Source organism: Coniophora puteana (assembly GCF_000271625.1).
Source record: "Coniophora puteana RWD-64-598 SS2 unplaced genomic scaffold CONPUscaffold_10, whole genome shotgun sequence".
NCBI lineage: Eukaryota > Fungi > Basidiomycota > Agaricomycetes > Boletales > Coniophoraceae > Coniophora > Coniophora puteana.
Window position 1 is genome coordinate 398,818 of NW_006913062.1, and position 18,171 is coordinate 416,988.

General features: G+C 52.7%; 5 protein-coding genes across 5 annotated transcripts; 3 read left to right on the top strand and 2 right to left on the bottom strand.

The window, feature by feature from the left end:
• Positions 1–169: 169 nt before the first annotated feature.
• Positions 170–5,378, bottom strand: CONPUDRAFT_138601 (uncharacterized protein; the record flags this gene model as incomplete). Its single annotated transcript, XM_007773107.1, has 17 exons — positions 5,351–5,378; positions 5,117–5,291; positions 4,561–5,056; positions 3,561–4,499; positions 3,110–3,506; positions 2,873–3,057; positions 2,702–2,817; positions 2,511–2,647; positions 2,379–2,451; positions 1,744–2,313; positions 1,480–1,688; positions 999–1,419; positions 856–944; positions 593–805; positions 486–542; positions 334–433; positions 170–279 (listed from the first exon to the last, which is right to left on the bottom strand). The coding sequence occupies exons 2-17, from the start codon at positions 5,229–5,231 to the stop codon at positions 170–172; spliced, it is 4,227 nt and encodes a 1,408-aa protein (XP_007771297.1). The 5' UTR covers positions 5,232–5,291; positions 5,351–5,378.
• A 110-nt stretch (positions 5,379–5,488) lies between these two features.
• On the bottom strand, positions 5,489–7,838 carry CONPUDRAFT_145537 (vacuolar DHA amino acid exporter; the record flags this gene model as incomplete). The annotated part of the gene is made up of 10 exons (XM_007773108.1): positions 5,489–5,815; positions 5,873–6,005; positions 6,075–6,208; positions 6,266–6,357; positions 6,426–6,539; positions 6,604–7,160; positions 7,226–7,332; positions 7,382–7,515; positions 7,573–7,639; positions 7,692–7,838. 10 exons carry the CDS (start codon positions 7,836–7,838, stop codon positions 5,645–5,647), a joined length of 1,656 nt encoding a protein of 551 aa, XP_007771298.1. The 3' UTR covers positions 5,489–5,644.
• A 2,066-nt stretch (positions 7,839–9,904) lies between these two features.
• Positions 9,905–11,248, top strand: CONPUDRAFT_156225 (uncharacterized protein; the record flags this gene model as incomplete). Its single annotated transcript, XM_007773109.1, has 2 exons — positions 9,905–11,109; positions 11,170–11,248. 2 exons carry the CDS (start codon positions 9,905–9,907, stop codon positions 11,246–11,248), a joined length of 1,284 nt encoding a protein of 427 aa, XP_007771299.1.
• Positions 11,249–12,000: 752 nt separating this feature from the next.
• CONPUDRAFT_138603 (uncharacterized protein) lies at positions 12,001–12,861 on the top strand. Its single transcript, XM_007773110.1, has 3 exons — positions 12,001–12,196; positions 12,274–12,390; positions 12,483–12,861. Exons 2-3 carry the CDS (start codon positions 12,387–12,389, stop codon positions 12,743–12,745), a joined length of 267 nt encoding a protein of 88 aa, XP_007771300.1. The 5' UTR covers positions 12,001–12,196; positions 12,274–12,386; the 3' UTR covers positions 12,746–12,861.
• Positions 12,862–13,503: 642 nt separating this feature from the next.
• On the top strand, positions 13,504–17,997 carry CONPUDRAFT_74965 (ARM repeat-containing protein; the record flags this gene model as incomplete). Its single annotated transcript, XM_007772972.1, has 17 exons — positions 13,504–13,813; positions 13,866–14,037; positions 14,115–14,276; positions 14,327–14,868; positions 14,933–15,271; positions 15,332–15,504; positions 15,559–15,720; positions 15,774–15,902; positions 15,962–16,102; positions 16,159–16,413; positions 16,474–16,598; positions 16,648–16,736; positions 16,791–16,900; positions 16,959–17,173; positions 17,236–17,367; positions 17,423–17,536; positions 17,592–17,997. The coding sequence occupies 17 exons, from the start codon at positions 13,504–13,506 to the stop codon at positions 17,995–17,997; spliced, it is 3,576 nt and encodes a 1,191-aa protein (XP_007771162.1).
• Positions 17,998–18,171: the final 174 nt, after the last annotated feature.

An 18,171-nucleotide genomic window follows, 5' to 3' on the forward strand; every position in this document is an offset into this window, starting at 1 on the left:
CTTAGGGCCGCTGGGAGGCGCGGGAGTCGGCGATGCTGGTGCGCACCGGAGAGCATTAGTTGCAACGGGATATAGAAGAGACCCGTGTGCAATACCCATTACAAGGAGTCGTATAATAACACTTGATACAATGGCGGCCGAAGAGGCCATATGATAATAACAATAGAAATTACTCATACAAGTCGTCCTCATCAGCCACTTCAGGCTCAGCGTCAGCTTCCTCCTCGGGTTCCGCGCGAGACCTCGTTGCTCTAGTCCCTCCACCCTTCTTGCGATTTGCTTTGTATCTGATGCATCAGAGAGTGGACAGTGATCAGACGCGGAATCACTCACATTTCCGTGTCGCCTTCTTCTTTGCCGCGGCCTTCTTGCCCTCCACTCTCCGTTCCAGGGCATTATCCTCCTCGCCTTGCCTTTTGTGGTCCTCCAGAATCTATAAATGTCGTTAGTCAAGCATGTGCACTGAACCAAGTCCATTCACTCACGGCTTCGAATTCGTTGAGCTCGTTATCTGGCTTGTTGGCAGCCTTATTCGAACGAGCCTACACCCAGATAAATATAGTATCATGAAGACCGGGAAACAGACCATTACCTTTTGAAGGATCTCCTGGAAGCGCTCGAACACCTTCTCTTCATGTAACTTGTCTCGGTAATATTGCAAACCCTCGATAAGTTTCCGGACCGAGCGCTCCGACTTGAAGTTTAGCAAAGATAAACAGAACGCAATGTCGCGCCATTGCCGGGGGTCTTCGGATAACCGGAAACGCTGGCACAGCTTTTCGACGATGCTCTCCGATTGTTTTTCCTAAGACAAGCTGATAAGCGCTCCGGCGTCATATTTGGAAAATTCCGCACCTTCTCGACAAAAGTGAAAATGTATTTCATTGTGTTTTGAAATATCTCCTCCTCTACGGCGTGCTCTCCCGTCGAAAGATGACTAATAACTATGAAAAGCGCGTGAGTAATGAAGATAATATATGGATAAAACAAGGATGTACCATCAGGAAGGTTATTGTAGATGGCGTTCTCTTTCGTCGACAGCTCCTTGAAGAAGAGCTTCGCGAGGTCCGAAACACGAACATTTGTGTCTTCGAGACATTTCGCCATTTCGCCGAGCTGGCCCTTCACCTTGATCATGCCGTTGAGGATAAGATGTGTGAGCACCATGAGCGTATTCTTCCTGACGATGAGGTCATCATCTGACAAGCCCTTGTAGAGCTCATTGCTGTTCTCGTCGATGATGGTGCTGAACGACACGGCAACATCACCGAGCGCGATGGCAATGTTACCGCGTAGGTTGGGGTCGCGCGAGGTTTCGAGGATCTTGAAGAGGAGGTGATGGTGCGCATCGCAGAACTGGGAACTGATGCAAAGGAATTTACTGAAGGAAAGAGTGGCCACCGACTTGAGGGTCCGATTCTGTGATAGCGCAGGCATCAGAAATTTCTTCTGGAATACGGAAGGCCGAGGGGTATTTACCTTGAATTTATGCGGGCTTCCGCACACATGTACAAGAAGTGGGCCGTACACCGCCAGCAGCGACTCTGGGCCGTAAAGCAGCTCGGTCTCTCGCACGCCAGCAAGGCGTTCGCCGATCTCGTCTTCCGCGTTACCAGCGACTTGATCAAGCTCTTCGCCGTCCTTGGAGTCTTTTTCCGTCGAGCCCTTGCCAGCTGCGAGTTTCTCAGCTATAAAATCCTATTTGTCAAATTTAGATTTTCGCGAAGAATCATTAAAACGTACCAGCTTCCCGTTCGTCCTTCTGCCGCTTCCATTCCCGTTCGACGAGCTCAAGGTAAACGATGTGCTTGATGGCGACATGGCCAACGACGAAGAGCAGTTGGCTAAGCTGGAATACGTCGCCCATGTCGTCGCTTGGAGGCTGGGAACGGCTGGGTGAACTCGATCCGGGCCACTGCGACGCTGGCTCTTCCGACTGCGCAGGCGCCGCAAACGCAGGCGGCTCATCTTCATCCATCCTGTCCTCGTCTTCATCCTCGTCGTGGCCCTGGCCCTTCTCCTCCTGAGGAGCCTTATCTTCGTCGAGCACCGCAGCTATCTCGTCCGCCTCTTCCTCGGAGCTGCTCCGCTCTGGCTTTGGAGGACGCTTGGTAAATGCCCGCCGAGTAAGGTTCTTGATGATCGCACTGCACAACTCGTCCGGATGCATGCCAAGAGCGTAGATGGTGTTGATCGCCTGCTCAGCCATGCCGAACCAGTCCTTTGAGCGGCAGGGGTACTCGATCGTTTTCTGCAACTTTTTGAAAATCGAGTGGTTCATCTCGAGACGAATATTTTTGTCATGAAGTGAACCTGAAGTTAAAACAAGGAAAAACTCAGTTTCCGCTTGAAATCAAGGCTAGCGAAGAAATGCGCACCTTTGACCTTCTTTGCGCTACCAGTGAGCCGCTGCAGTGCAACGCAGGTGTATCGGGCAAGCATGAGGTCAGACTATGATATACGAAGTACTGTCAGCGCTCGAGCAATTCACGCAACCGCCAGATACGCACCCTGCCCACTGGACCTAGGCCGACTTGCAGTAAGGTTGATAACCTCTCGCTAACGACATTTGGCTTCGCGACAGCGAGCATCCCGAGAATGATTATGGCACCTCGCCGTTGAGATCGAGGAAGCTGCCTCGAGGAGCCTAATAAAATAATTAGGTTGACAATTTTGTGCGTTTGAAGAGCTAGTTACGCACCGTAGACTTGCCAAAGTTTCGAAATGACCTCATACGAAATTTGGTTATCCTCCATGAATGCTTTCAGCATCTCCTCCAAGCTGGTCAGCTCAGCAAGGGTTGCATCGTACGTTAACCTAACAGAGAACATGATGAGCACGGACAATATGAGCGAAGTAGTTTTCAGCGCACTCAATCATGTTCTTTGCGATCCAGTTGATCTGCTGCTTGTGGCCAAGGTCCCCAGGAGGTTCGAAGTAGATGCTCTTGTAACACTCTAGCAGGCGTGCTCTGATGCCCTTGAGCTCTTTGTCATCCTCCGACGTCGAGCTGTTGTCCTTGCTCCAGATCAGATGAACCATACGCTTGATACCAATCTGGATAGGAATTTCAATAATCGGGTGTCAGAATAACGCATTAACAACGTACCTCAGCACCTTCCAAGCGATACGCATATGCAACCCGGAAAAACTCCATCGCCTCCAACACCTCTGCCTTGCTTAAACTCCCAAGTAAATTCTCGATTTCCTCCACAGAGCCCTCGAGCCTATGTATGAAGTCGAGCGCATCTGTGCAGTACTCTTTGCGCCGTTTCATGAACATGTATTCATTCGACTCCAGCGCTGCGACTGCGAGGTTCTCCGACACTACCGCGTTCATATTGAGCTCGGACTTGCGAGGCTTCTTCTTGAGCTTCTTGGACTTCTTGTGTTTCTTCCTAGGAGTTGCGTCCGGATCGTCCGGGTCTCTGGCTTCCTCATCCGAGCCGTCTGCCTCGGTATTGCCATCCTGAGCGTCTTCGTCGACTTCCATATCGTCGTCGGACCTGAGCTCTAAGGTGAGCCGAAGCGCCTTATAGACAGCATGATGAAATGTTCACCTCTTTGCCTCGTCTTCTTCTCCATCCGTCTCTTCGCCGTCCGCCTCTGTCTGACCTGCTTCCTCTTCCTCCTCTTCGCGTTCGATGGCTTTGCCCAACTTTCCTTCGACTCTTTGCAACTCCGCCGTCGCATTCTTGTAGGTTACCTGCCACTCCGGCCCGTTCAGCTCTCCGCCCTCCATAACCGCATATGGATGCGTCGTGATAAGCTTCGTAAGCAGCGCGAGCGCATTCTTCCGCACGATCGCGGCCTTGTCACCGAGCATATCCGTCGCAGCTTCCGTCGCCTTGAGCCGCTGTTTCGGGAACTTGACCTGACGGATGTCGCACAGCTTCGATATCGTCTGGAGGACCTTGGCCCGGACGTACGACGACAGATCGAGCGTGCGCGAGAGCAGAAGGTCAAAGAGCCGCTCGATCTGCTGGCTCCGCTTCTCATTGTCATGGTCGATCGCCTGCGCGTTTGTGCTCTCTTCCTGCGCCGCGGCCACTGCGACCTCGCGGATGAGCGAGCCGACGACCTCGACAAGTGCCATGCGCATCGGGTACGACTCCGAGTCGAGATGGTTGAGCAGAAGTGATATTTGCTTGAGGACCGCACGAGGGGCGAGCTCCGCTAGGCGGGTGAGGAACTTGGAGTACGCGCGTGGACCGCGAGTGTCTTGGGCGTTGAAGTTCTTTGAGGCGATGTCGCGTAGGACTTCATCCCCAAGCTGGGAGTAGTCATACTCGCTATGGAGGAGTTGAAGGCATTCGGCCCATGGCTCGGAGAGGTGTTCGTGGTACTGGAGGGTCTGGATGATGTTGACCTGGGCGGCCATTTGGTGGGAGTGGTGCTTCACAGCGAGGCAGACGACGCGGTAGACGTTCGCCCGGATGGCTTGGGATTTCATGTGCTGGTCATTCTCGGCGACGTGATATGCTGGACGTGTGAGGCATCTAACAGTATGATTGCAATATTAGCTCTATAAAACAACTTCGATCAGAAAGGAGGACGCACGTTACGAGGGCCTCTCTCTCCGGCGTGGTCAACCATATCCGATGGGTTTTGAGCTTGGCCAATGCGCGGCTCATGAGCTTGAGAACACCCTCTACATGGTCCGCCCAGCTCCATGTCTCGACGGCGATTTTCTTTGCTGCCACTGCCCGACTTGTGCCCGCCTTCCCTCCTCTCCCCCTACGAGCTCGCGTTGGTGCTGGTGCCGGCTCGTCCTCCGACGCCTTGACCTTGTCCGCAGCAATGACGAACCAGTTAATCAAGAATGCGTACATCTCCAGAGGCATTTTGTGGGCTATGAACACCTCCTGTTCTTCGTGCTCCACGTCGCGAATGGTAGAGTCCAGTTCGGCCGCAAACCCAGAGGTAACAGCGTCCAAGAGCTTGTTCATGTACATTCCGGGTACTTCATCCGCATACTTGAGAATGCTCCGGAAGATGTCGAACGTTTGTGGGTCGGTAATCGCGTCTGAAGACGCCGCCACGGCACCAACAGCCTCTGAATGTGGGGCGCGGCTTCAACGCAAGCGCCAACATGAAAATTGACGTAGATACGCACCTTGAAGTAGTTCCCCAGGATCCTCTGAGCTCAAGTCATGTTCGTTGGGGATGCTGTAGGTGCTCAAGTCCTGGAAATCTTGAAGCTCGTCCTGCAGCTCAAATGACATGGACATGTTGATCGTCTTAAGTCGACGCGGGCTGAGACCGCCAGAAAAGCCGAGGTTCTTGGTATTCTGTTGATTATCCAGGGTTAGCTCCAGCTCATGCACCACTTAGCGAGCAGGGGCTATACCTCGACGTGCGCGTGAACCCGTTCGTCGCGATAGAGGATGAGCAAGGGGTCGCGCAACGCGTCGGTCATGTGATTTCATCAAGGTTTTCACACGTTTGCCACAACCCCTATCTTACGGTGGAAGTTCAAGCAAGTTGGTTAAACACTAGGATGAGATTTAACTGAGTGGGTGTGTCGACACGTCTAACGTTACAGAACAAAGTGTACTACGGTTCTATAAAGGCCATTCGTTCGAGGCTTGTGAAGCATGAAGCATGTAATAATGATAGATCTAAAAATTACGCTTCGAAAAGATTACGCCTTGTCACCAGCATCCAAGTCCTTGCGCTCCTGCCGCACCCGCTCCGCCTCAACGGCCTGCTCTCTCCACACGCGGCCCTTGTAGAGGACAAGCAGAACAACCCCCTCCGCGATGAGCATCAGCCCTGCCCAGAGGGTGTACATCCCGCCGTCGCCGATCGCATCCTATGCGGCTAATATCAGTAACTGATCGCCTCAACATGCAGTACGAAATGAGCGCACCTGGAGCGGAACGGCGACCTCGAACGCGACGAACGCGCAGATGCCGCGGAACGAGCTGTTGGTCGCGACGGCGCTCGAGGAGCGGCCGACGTTGGCGTCGACGATGTACGCAAGTGTGCTGCTGTATATCCATCTAAGGTAACCCACACTACGCAGTCAGCTCCTCGATTGTGTATCGGGATTGCAACTAATGAGAACGCACATGGAAAAGAACCCGGTGAGGAAAAGCATGACGCAGACGGCGGATACGTGCACATGCTGCTGGCACACCCATGCGTACCCGATCACGGAGGGCGGGAACCAGAGCATCGCGAGTTTGGTGCTCTCGAGCCGCATCTACGCGATAGATTTAATGGGAATGTCCATGCGAACGTTTGATGAGAGTAGACATACTTCAGCGTAGCTCACACCACCGTTAGCAGCTTTAAGTCGGTTGAGGGTTCGGTCGGACCAGCGGCCACCAAGGATGCTGCCGGCCATACTGCCTGAAAACACAGGCGTTCGATGTTGCTGTTTAGTCACTTCAAGGGTAATATCAATGACGGGTACTTACCGATACCGTATGCGAGTAGAACGAGACCGGTCTTCAGTGCGTTGTAGCCGTACGAGTTGGCGAGTGTTCGTGCACAGGTGTACGTGATGCTCATGCTGAAGGCGAAAAGGAGCCCTGGAAATGAGACAGTTGGTGTTGGATAATGTAGCACGAAAAGCATAATGTCATGAATACTTGCCTGATGGGACCAGAATTGCTACGTTATTCTTCCGCCTCAGCACCCTCAGGTAGGGCGGGATGGGGTTGATATCCGCGAAGGATGGCTTGACCTCCTTCATCGCATCCGCGGTCACATTAACAGACGTCGTTCTCTGCGCTTCCAAGTCCCCCGTCTGTTGCACCTGCTTCTCCACCTGTGCTCCCCCACCCGGCAAACGCTCCGCAGACGCAGGCGTAACGTCTCCCGATCTCAGCTGGTCCTTCTTCTTCTGTTCATTCAGCTGCCTCTCCCGAATCCGCCGCTTGAGCACATTCTGGTACGTGATGCTCCGCTCCTTCCTAAATGTATCCTTGAAGAGAAAGGCGAACGCGAAGACGATGACGCCACCCCATATGCACAGGAACCAGAACACGGCACGCCAGCTGAGTCCCTGCGTGAGCGCGCCACCGACGATGGGGCCGATCGAGGGTCCGAGCAGGGGCGCGGAGAGGTAGATGCCCATCATGGTGCCGCGCTGGTGCGGCTCGTAGATGTCGGCGAGGGTCGCTGCTCCGATGCTGATGACGGAGCTTGAGCTAGAGCCGAAATACGCGTATAAGTTAGGAGGAGAGGCGGATAAATGCTTGACGAGCAGACGTACCCGGCTCCTTGGAGAACACGCATGCCAATGACAAGGCCTATTGAACGCGCGATGGCGACAATGGCGGAGGCGACAGTAAATATTGTGATCGAAGCGATGTACACGAGCTGGATGCGCACTGAGTGCGAGTAGGACTAGGACGTTGCAAACGCGTACCTTGCGACCCTTGATTTCACTGAGCACACTCCATAGTAAGGGAAAATTCCCTTGCGCGAGAATGAACATAGACAAGCTCAAACTGATATCTTGACTCGTTGTATGAAGTTGCGATTCTATTTGGTCGTTGGCAGCTGTGAAGGAACAGCAGTTCAGGGGTTATTCGAATTTCACGAACTATGTTAACTTACGGTTCTGAATATTGGCTGATAAGCCTGCTATCATGGACGCGCCCGATATAATGATTAGGATTGTGGTCTATTCACCAATAGTGTTATTAGAGAAATGCGAGAATTAAAAACATGCTCACCTTCCGTATGTTCGACCATGTTCGAGGGTCGTCCTCTACGTGCACATGCTCTATGTCGAGCTTGACCTCGGGTTTGGCTGGTGCCGCCGTAACTTGAGTAGAAGCCTCTGGAGTGTTGCGCCCCGGGCTGTCGGTTGGTGTCGTCATAAGGATGAAGAACGCGTATTCGTAAAACCAGACGGATTCAAGTCACTTGTGTTCGAGACCGTACCGTCAAGGATTGTATGATGAGGAAACATGACAGTGATATTTATACGCTCAGCCAGCTGCAGAAGAGACAGAGGGAAAGTGTGTTGTACAACCTAGGGGTAAGCTCGTGTGGAACAAGCATTGACGCGCCGAGGACCCGACCGGTCGTGAGACAGGTGGCGCTGCAGCTAGTCAAGGCGCAAACAACACCGTGCCAATAGGAAGCTAGGATCTATTTTTGGCCACGCCGCAACCATCGCGTCCGAAGAAACGGCTTGAGACGGCCGAAGAGATTACCAATGATGGTGCGGACGTGGGAACGATGCTTTATCTGATAATTCATGTCGTGATTCTTTTGTGACAACCTCTTGATGTGCGCTGACTACTTCATGACACCACCCAATGGCGAGCTACAGCCTGGCCACTAGAGAACTTACTTACCAAGCGTCCACTGACACATTATCAAATCCAGATGACGCTAGACTGATGCGGTTCTCAAAATTCACTTAGCTTCCTTCAAGCTTCACCAAGACAGCCTGGCCTGTAACCATCCTTCGTCTACTCTATACCTGCAACCGTCTTCAGTAGGCAGCCCAACATTGGCTAACCATAGTAACATGGTGATCTGAACTATTGAACCACACACGATTTCGCCCTTTTCGACATTTTTCGGCCACCAATGTCAAAACCGTAGTGGAGGCTCACTGATGTTGGATGCTGAGGTAGGTTTTCTGACCGTCGTGGTCGGATAGCGTGGATGAGTTTCTCCCGGTAGTACGTGTCCTTCAGGCTTGCACGATAAATCAGAACACTGACAGGGCTAGCGCTCTCAAAGCCCTCATATGATCTTCAAAACCTATCGTCGCGAGATAGAGTGAAAGGCGCTTCCTCTTTTGGAGCAACTTCAGTGTTGTTGAGCGCTTCTGCTCAGTATGTGTACCTGTCAACGGCCTTAGAGCGACTGCAATTTCGCGTTTACCTTCGGCGAGCTTTCTGTTATCCTGTGTCAAGTCCTCGCCACCTGCACACCAAACATAGCACCCATCGATCGCTCTCGAACAGCACGAGTCCTGTGGCTTCAAGCCTGAAAGCTCGTGCCTCAGGCACATGTTGTATCAAGTGTTGTATAGAGGTAAGGTTCCTGCGGCGTATCCTTTCGCAGAAGGGTACGTCTCATAGAACCTGTGCTATTGACCGGCTGATGCGGATTGTTTTCGCTAGGTTGTAGACGCAATGAGTTCCTTGCTGTGTTCGGAAGGACTGTGCTGCCAATCATAGTGCGATGGTGAGTTCGACGAGTCCGTTCTTGCGCATGCGAAACTGTGTTCACGACGAGAAAAAGAAGCATTGACGACACCAGCGGCGATTTTAGCTCGAACGTCATCATTGGAGTCGTTGAGAAAACCACTGTGAGTGTTGAAGTCAGCAACCCATCTTCGCCTCGCGACCCAGGTCTTCATCGTATTCACAACCTTTCACGCCTGTCCCATGATGCAGTTTGGATCCGGCCCGATATATTCCTCTGCGAGCGGCAAGGCATGCGCATCGAAGCATGACTTCTTGGAATGGCAGTTCTCCGGCCCTGGATCTCATGCATGCCTTCAGACACACATGGCATTCAACGCGACTCACCCTCACCTCCTCTTCGTTCATCTCTCCGCCCTCTGCTCAAGGACGGCGTTCTCGACGGTACGATTCACAACGTCAAACACTCTCAACGCCACCAGGCACCCGCACAGACGCGCAGGCAACATTGGGCGTCCTCTGGCAGCTCACATGGCCCGTTATCTTTGGCATTTACGGTCTTGGAACGCCGGCCGGCTCGGAAAGGGGCTCGAAGGGCGATTGCTGGGTGCATCGTGTAGATGTATCTCTCCTTCAAATAACTTGCCGTTGAGCTCATGGGTGCCCACGCCACGCCTTTTCTTTAGTTTACCCTTCCACTCTGCTATACTTAAGCTTCGACCCGGGGTCGGTCGTCTGTACCTTTTCTACCGCTGGTGCTTTGCCAGCCGGACCGCATGATGGCATCGACGTCAACGCCGCCGCGGGCACAGGAAGCGGGGATGGATACGGGTAGTCCTGGTTCATCGACGGAGGATTCGCGGGAGACGTCGCTCTCGCTCAGCGATATATCACCCGGCCATGAGTTCATCATGCTCCCGCCCCGCACCACCAGTATCATAGGCCCTCCCGTCCCTTCCAAGGAGCGGCCTCCACCGCCGCCAAAGCCATACACGCACGGAAAGTCGTCAAGCACGCTCGGACTGCCCAACTCAGACGCCGACTCGCAGCCACCAGCGTTCGATCCGGTCGCGCTCTACAATGACTCGGCGGCTGTCGCCCTCCCCAGTCTGCAGTCGCCTCGGCAGTACATCCCCTCCCCGCTCAACCCCAATGGTTCTTCCTCATTATCGATGGCGCCGCCGCCGCCTTATGGCCCTTCGTCATCGACGCCGCCCAAAAATAGGGGCCATAGACTCATGACGTCACGCTCGCAACTCATGTTCACGCGCATCGCCTCCGAAGAATCTCAAGTCCTCGCCTCGGCCGCCGCCCAGCGCAGCTACGAAAAGAACGAAAAAGTTGAAGTCCAACAAGACGAGGGCAGGCAGGGCGAAAGCCCTCCAACTCGCCGCGCGAGCAGTCCTATGATCCTATACAAGCTTGCCTCAGCCAACCGCGGCAAGCCGCTCACGGCTCCGCACATCCTCGGCGCGCGCAACCCGCGCTCGTCGATGGCATCCACGCCCTCGTCCAGCTCGCTCTCCTACTCCGCCACCGCGAGCACGCTGGCGCCCGTCATCCCCTCGCTCTCGTACTCGCACTCCCTCGCGCACTCCCGCTCGCAGTCGCAGTCGGGCTCGCTCACCGCGTCCGTCTCCCTGCCCCTCTCGTCCGACTCCAAATACCCGTTCGGCTCGCTGCCGTCGCGCACGTTCCCGCACCCGCGGCGGTTCGTGCCGTACCTGTACGATCCCGCGCTGGACGACGACAGCGCGACCGCGCCGGACGACGACGACGGCGTCGACCGCGCCGCGGCCGGAGGCCGACTTGGTGTGTCCGCGAGAGGGCTGTTCAATGTCGGGTTTTTGCTCGTGCTCATCACGGGCTTGCTGTTCCTGTTTATCTTTTATCCGGTCATTACGCATTTCCGGGCGGTGGCGAGGACGCAGAAGGTGATTGCGAATTATAAGTTTAATGCGAGCGGGCAGGCGCAGATTCTGTTGTACGTGCTCTCAGGCTATTTGTTGGGGTGAATGAGGGAACTGACGTTGCTGGTTGGTAGTGCTCAAGACTTTCGGATTCCTGATGTGAACGATACGTTGCCAGTAGCAGGCGGCGATAATCCCCCCGGAGAAAGCTAGAACGGCGGGTTATAGATTCAAGACACACATCGCATGATGGACCCATTCCTTGTAACACACTACGCGCATATGCGCATGCATTCGTACATTAATCACTCCTTGGACTATGATACTCTCCCTTCGATCCATTTGTAATCTACACACTCTGAACGCACATGCCCCTCTTTATTTGATTCCCTTCCTTTTGTTGTATCCTCTCCCTCCACATTGACCATGTTACTATTCGTTTCGTTGATGTATCATATAGTTAGATCTCGAGGACTCTAGACAGCGACGTGTATCAATAATTGGGTTCCACCAACATGGTCGTATTGCGGTTATGTGTTGGTGGACATCAGTTCAATCAGACAGACTGAATCGAGTCTAGTATCCGTGCGAAGCGAAAATCCCATCGGACTGATAAGGATGGTGATGCACATTTCCGCTGGCAGCTCCTTTCCTCTTGTTCCTTATAGCTCCTTCCCCGCCTTTTGATACGGCGCCCTTTGATGAAGCGCAGCGACGGACATTTGACATCGCCTTGCTGGCGCCGCCGCCCTTCATGGCTTCTGCACCTGCTCCCCGTTTGCGTGTTATTTGTTTGTTTTTGCCCTCATCGGGGCGATCCCAAGGCCAAATGACCTCGTTGTAGGGTTTTACCCTATCAAGATGATACCGTCTCAAAGGCTTCCAAGCCTGGCTGGATGTATCGATGGACCAGGTGCCGACGCCCGAGCCATGAAACCTACGAAACCTGAAGATTTTGTAGTGGCACAGGGTATGCGAAACCAGGTTCTACGACGATCGCTGATCAGTCTCGCATCCTTTTGGGATGAAATAGGCATACCCGGAAGGTGTTCTTCTCGGCTTCGGCGGGACAGTGTTTGAGGAGGGTGTCTGCGATCTCGACCAGGAAAAGGTTTTTGGAGGGGTTGCCGTTGATGGCTAGGGCCACGTAGAGCCACCAGGGTATGTCCCCGACTTTCTCTCTAGGTAGGATGGATAGGTCGACTTTATACCGTGGGCTGATGTTTAGCATGAGACAGATCAGGTTGTCGGTGTCCGTGGGCTCGTAGTCGGGGAGATCCCTTTTGGAAGGAACAATATACTGTGTGTTCGGGTTCAATTCCGAGGGTATCGGAAGTCCGTTGCGCGTTACATGGGTGAGGGTGCCCGCTTTGTCTTCGGGACGATTTATAACGTTCTCAGTCAAAGTTTGCTGTGCTGAGGTTATAGAAGCTGACTCGATCAACAGCTTGCACCCACGTACTGGAAACAAGCAGAGACGATCACCCTCGACTTTCACTTGCAAGGGGGCTCGCTGGCCGGCCGAGTTGTCCAGTTCGTTCACTCGCTGGGTGTAACCGTATGATGAGTTACATTCAAGTTGGCTCGGCCCCTGAGCCAGGGTTGCCGTTTCATTACGCTGATTGCTCCCTGTCAAAGGCTGCCACCTCGGAGAGTAAACAATACACTTACCTTTCGAGCTCGCACTTGTTCCACGTTATATGTCCATGAATTGCAGACACTCAAGGAAAAGCCCGGTAGTGTGCCAGGAAGCCGCTTCATCGCAGGAAGTGCAGAGCCTTGACTATACGCGCTATGTGGATGGCATGCATAGTTAAAATTGGAGGGCTGTTCGCCTGTTAGCATGCTCGAAACTGTACCAGCGCCGGAGGTGATACAACAAGTGCGAAAGCGGGGGAAGAGAAAGAGTGCTTGCGTCTGTTGTTTATTTTCGCTTAGAAAACAAGGACCCATATGACCAAAACGAGAGAAATGAACAGAACCGAATAAGGCGCGTCGATGCGTCAGTAAACGACCGAGATTGTGAAGCTAGACACTCTAGAAGGCCCCTGAGTAGTCCGGAGGTATGAGTTGCTGCAAGTTTTACAGTGCATCGATTTTTAAAGGGTTAAGTATTGGCGAACTTTCTATGATATGCCCTGGGTGGCACGATTATGGTGTGGTTTCTCGTAGGGACAGAAGTGTTGACTGAAGGCTGCTTAACGTTGCTTCATGAAACATCTTCTTCCACTTGCGTTCAATTTCATGTAAGCCATAAGGTCGTAATGGGACTGTGGGGTGCAATTCAAGGGTGAAAGTTTCCACAAAGGCACTCGTGGCTGTCGTCCGAGGAGATCATGGCGCGCTAGACGCGATTAGCACGTGATGCCAGGGGTTGGGAGACGCGTTTGGCGTTGTCCTGTCCCCAGTGCCCACTTCCCTTCACGCGCAATCCCCGCGCGACACCGCGACGCCGTCCCGCCCACACAATGCCTGCCCGCACTACTGTGGACAGAGAACAACTATCGACATTGATACCGCGCATATTTGACCAGGCTCAGAATACCGCTGCCAACCACCAGAAGAACCTCGTTGCTCTCCACAAACTCCATGCTCAGGCCGCAACAATTACCGAGAAAGTCGACGATGGCGCGAGCATGAAGCTGACGGGAGAGAAGATGTTCGAAGACGTGTTTCAGGACATGGTCTTGCGAGTGGTGGTGGTCAAGAAGGGAACGTCACAGGCCGACAAAATTGTCAAGTTCATCGGGATGTATATCAAGTTCATCAATGACAAGGGTAAGGGTATACTCGGCCCCTTGGATATTTCTAGCTGAATTTCGAGCCTTAGCTGCGGAAATCAAGAAGGAGGACGATGAAGATGAAGATGATTCGACTGCTGGCCGGTTCTTCAACAAGTTGCTCAGATACTTGCTCAAGGGGCTGACGGCCAAAGACAAGATTGCCCGGTTTCGTTGCGTCGACATTCTCAACGAGTGTGTTTCGCATATTGGCGAGCTTGAGTGCGTAATGCGACCTTGTTTTTTGTGGTTTATCCTCAACTGCAATACCCCAGTGAGGACTTGTACGTTACACTCAGATCTGCTCTACTCGACCGGATACGAGACAGGGAGGCGATAGTCCGCATTCGGGCTGTCCAAGCGATCACGAAACTCTGCGGAAACGAGTCACCGGACGACGTCGAAGATGGGGAGTCCGCAATAGAGGTCTTGCTTAACACTCTCGCTCGAGACCCTTCTAGGTAAGTCGACATTCACTAGTTGTTGCTTTCTTGGGTTTACCCGGATACAGCGAAGTTCGACGTTGCACACTCATGAATATACCACTTTCTCCTTTCACCCTTCCTGGCGTACTTGGACGCACACGCGATACGGAAGACACGATACGCACTGTAGTCTACAACATCATTCTCGCGACCAACATCACCGTCGCTGGCCAAGAACGAGTTGCAGATGGGGACAGCAACAATGCTCCAAATCCCATGGGCCCAACGCACCCACGCGCGCTATCCATTGCCCAGCGAGAACTTGTGATACAAAATGGCCTCGGCGACCGAAACGCCAGCGTGCGTAAAGCAGCTGCGGCATTACTCGGGAAGTGGGTTGACAACGTTACAATCGAGCCTAAAGGCGAACCCGAGGACGAGGAGCTGCCCCCAGCCGGTAGCGAGGAGGCGAGGGCAAGAGAGAAAGAAAAAGAAAAGGAGGAGGTGCGGGATCGGCTCATAGCGCTCCTGAGGATGTTCGACCTTGTGGAGAACAAAGTCGCGGAGAACGCGCTACTCAGCATCTTTGCCACGCGTTTGGATGTCTTTGACAAGCTTGAATTCAAAGGTTTGTGTTATCTTCCCATGTTCGATATCAATATTATCGAAAGAGGACTAACCATTCAGAACAGAACCGTACTGGCTCACCCTTACTCCCGAAAAAACCTTCCTCACGCGCGTATTCGTCGATCATTGCATCGCGATCAAGGACGAGGCGCATCTGGACGCGGCGATTCCTGTCGTCATGTTCCTCGCGTTCCGTATCCAACAAACGTACAACGACCTCATCAAAGACCTTACCGGAGCTCAAGACGAAGATCACCTCGGCAACGCGCTCAACGAAGATGCGCAGGCGCGTCGTGAGGAGAAGCAGATGGACGCGGAGTTCGTCATCGGGGAAATGCTGCGAATGGCGGTGAACATGGACTATACGGATGAGATGGGTAGACGGAAGATGTTTTCGCTCGTTCGTAAGTCTGATTACCACTCGTCACTTTGAGAAACAGTCGTTAATTCAACATTGCCCGCAGGTGAGATGATCTCCCAGAGTAGTCTACCCGACTCCCTCGTCTCGGTTTGCCTTGACGTCTTACGCACGCTCTCATCAAGTGAACGTGACCTCATCCGTGTTGTCGTCGAAGTCGTGCACGAACTTCGAGATCCCAAGGACACAGATCAAGAGGAGGAGGAGGAAGAGCCTGCTGTACGTTTGCTACTATACTTTTGTCAACTTGTTGATTCACCGTGGATTTTATAGAGCGTTGCACCAGGGCTGGAAGACGACGACGCTGCTGTCCTTAACCGCCTACCGCGTATGCCCGCCCGCGAGAACATGACGCCCGAAGAACGTGCACGCGCCGACGCCATAGATTTACGATGTCTTTCGCTGTGTATCGGAATGCTGGAACGTGTCAACGGGGTATGTCGCCGTCTAAATGTTCGTGAACGAACTCACTAAGGTTTCTTCGGCAGACGTTTGAAGAAAACTCAACTTTAGAAGGTATCCTCGGCGAATTAATTATCCCCGCTGTGAAACGCAAGGAACTTGTTCTTCGCGAGAAGGGTCTCGTCGCACTTGGGTTGTGTTGCCTTATCGCTCGCGTGAGTGTATAAATAATGTACAAAGACGAGCATGAACTAACCACGACTGATAAATGCAGCGCATGGCTCTCAACTCGTTCCAACTTTTCCTGGGCCAAATCCAAGCCGCACCCGAGGTTCTCAAGATCCAAGTCCTGCACATCGTATTCGATATTCTGATGGTGCATGACCGCGACTTCCTCGGTCGCGATGACTCTGGAGTACGTGGCAAATGCTCTTGTCCTATGAGACTTTTAATAGTAATTTCATATGACAGGGCGATAAAGTGATTGATTTCCTGCTGCACATCCTTTCCGCCGAGGAGAGCGACCGCGTGCAGGCCGTCCTCGTCATCGGTCTAGCGAAGCTTGTCCTCGCGGGAATGGTGGGCGACGAGAAGGTGCTCAAGAGCCTTGTCGCCGCGTACGTCTCCCCCGACACGGTAGACAATCTCGAGCTGCGCCAATGTTTGTCGTATTTCCTGCCTGCATATTGCTACGCCAGCTGCACGAATCAGCGCAGAATGCAGCAGGTATGTTTCTCTCATCCTCCATGGGATATTTTCGTGTTACCTAACGTATTGTGCGTTTAGATCTTCATCCCGATGTTCGAACAACTAGCAGAGGCGTCGCGCGACTTGGATGAGGACCAGGAAATGGTTACACCACTGCAAATTGCGGGTATGATGACCGATTGGACGAATCCAGACAAAGCATTGTGAGCGCTTTGAGATGACATTGGTCAACACTACTAATTAATTATGCAGCAAGATTGAAGGCGCCGACACGGACGAGATGATTCATTTCGATTTAGCATCAGATATCGTTAAGACCCTTTACAAGGACAAGATGAAGCGTAAGTAAAACTTTATCCATCCATTTGCACACGCATCCTCATAACATTGAACAGGCGAAGACAAAAAGGTCCTTTGCCAAATTCTTGGCCACCTTTATCTCCCTGACGAAGTGGACGCCGACAAAGTCCGGACACTCAAGCTTCTCCTGCACAATCTTCAATCCGTAAGGAAATCCGTTCTAGCCTTCAGCGACGATTACTCATGACCATTGCGATAATTAGAGGCGTCCATTGCGGGACACGACATCCAGGAATGCGTTCAACAAATTCGACGCAGCCGTCACGAAACGATATGCCGAGCTACTCGAAGGTTTCTCCGAGGAAGAGTACCGACAGTTTGAGACCCTCAAGGATCTGTTTGAATTCTTGGACGATATTATCCCCGAGGATGATGATGAGGACGATCCTCCTTCGAAAACTAAGGCTTCGCGGAAACGGTGCGCTTGCTTTTGTCTTTGCCTTGGCCAAACACTGTTGCTAATATTCTGGATAATTTTAGGCGCTCAGAGAGTGCTATGACGGACACTCCAACCAGCAGTGGAGGAGAAGATGCCGACTCGAATGCATCATATGGGTCGACACACAAGGCTAGCAAAGGGAAGGGGAAGACTAGGAGTAAACAACCTGCGAAGTACGTCACCCTCACTTGTTTATCTGGTATACCTTTACTAACGGAGCTTGCACAGACGGAGACGCGTTTCGGGCTCAGAGCAAGGTGAAGGAGACGAGGGCCATGATGAAGATCCTGCTCCTGCACAAGATTTCATCACGCCCATGCGGACTCAGCCTCGTCGAGCTGCGTGAGTATCCTCTTCCGCTCCGTTATCAGCCTAATTGACTGATTGAATATTCTAGTTCTGTGAAGAAGCCACCACCGCTACAGAAAATCTTCGATGAAGACGAAGATGAAGAGCAAGATGAAGAAGACGATGATGAGGAAGAACAAGAACAAGACGAAGGTTCTGTCGTCCCTCCCTCTGAGGAAGAAGAGGAAGAAGCCGCTTCCCCTCCTCCCTCCAGACAACCAAAGCTGCCACCCTCGAAGGCTAAGCCCAAAGGCGTCAGCGGGAACAGTAGGGCCAACAGCCGTCAACCATCTCGTCCGGCTGTGAATGGCCACGGTTCAAAGGCAAGACCTGTTATGGCGAGGGCTAGTGCCGCGACTATCAGCAGCGTGGCCGAGACAAGCTTTGACTCGATCATGGACGAAGAGGGAGAGGAGGATGAAGAAGATTTGGATGAGGTGGAGGATATCTTGTAGGCGTTGTCGAGGGGGCGATCTTCTTGGGGATTGTTTTGTTTTGTATCCAATATCTATGTATGTTTACGCTAACCCCCACATTTATTCTATTCCTTCTTTCTTTTTTCTTTCTCTGCGGAGAGATGATTCAGCCTGCTTGTCTGTGAACGACTATCTTCCGCTATCTATAAAGGT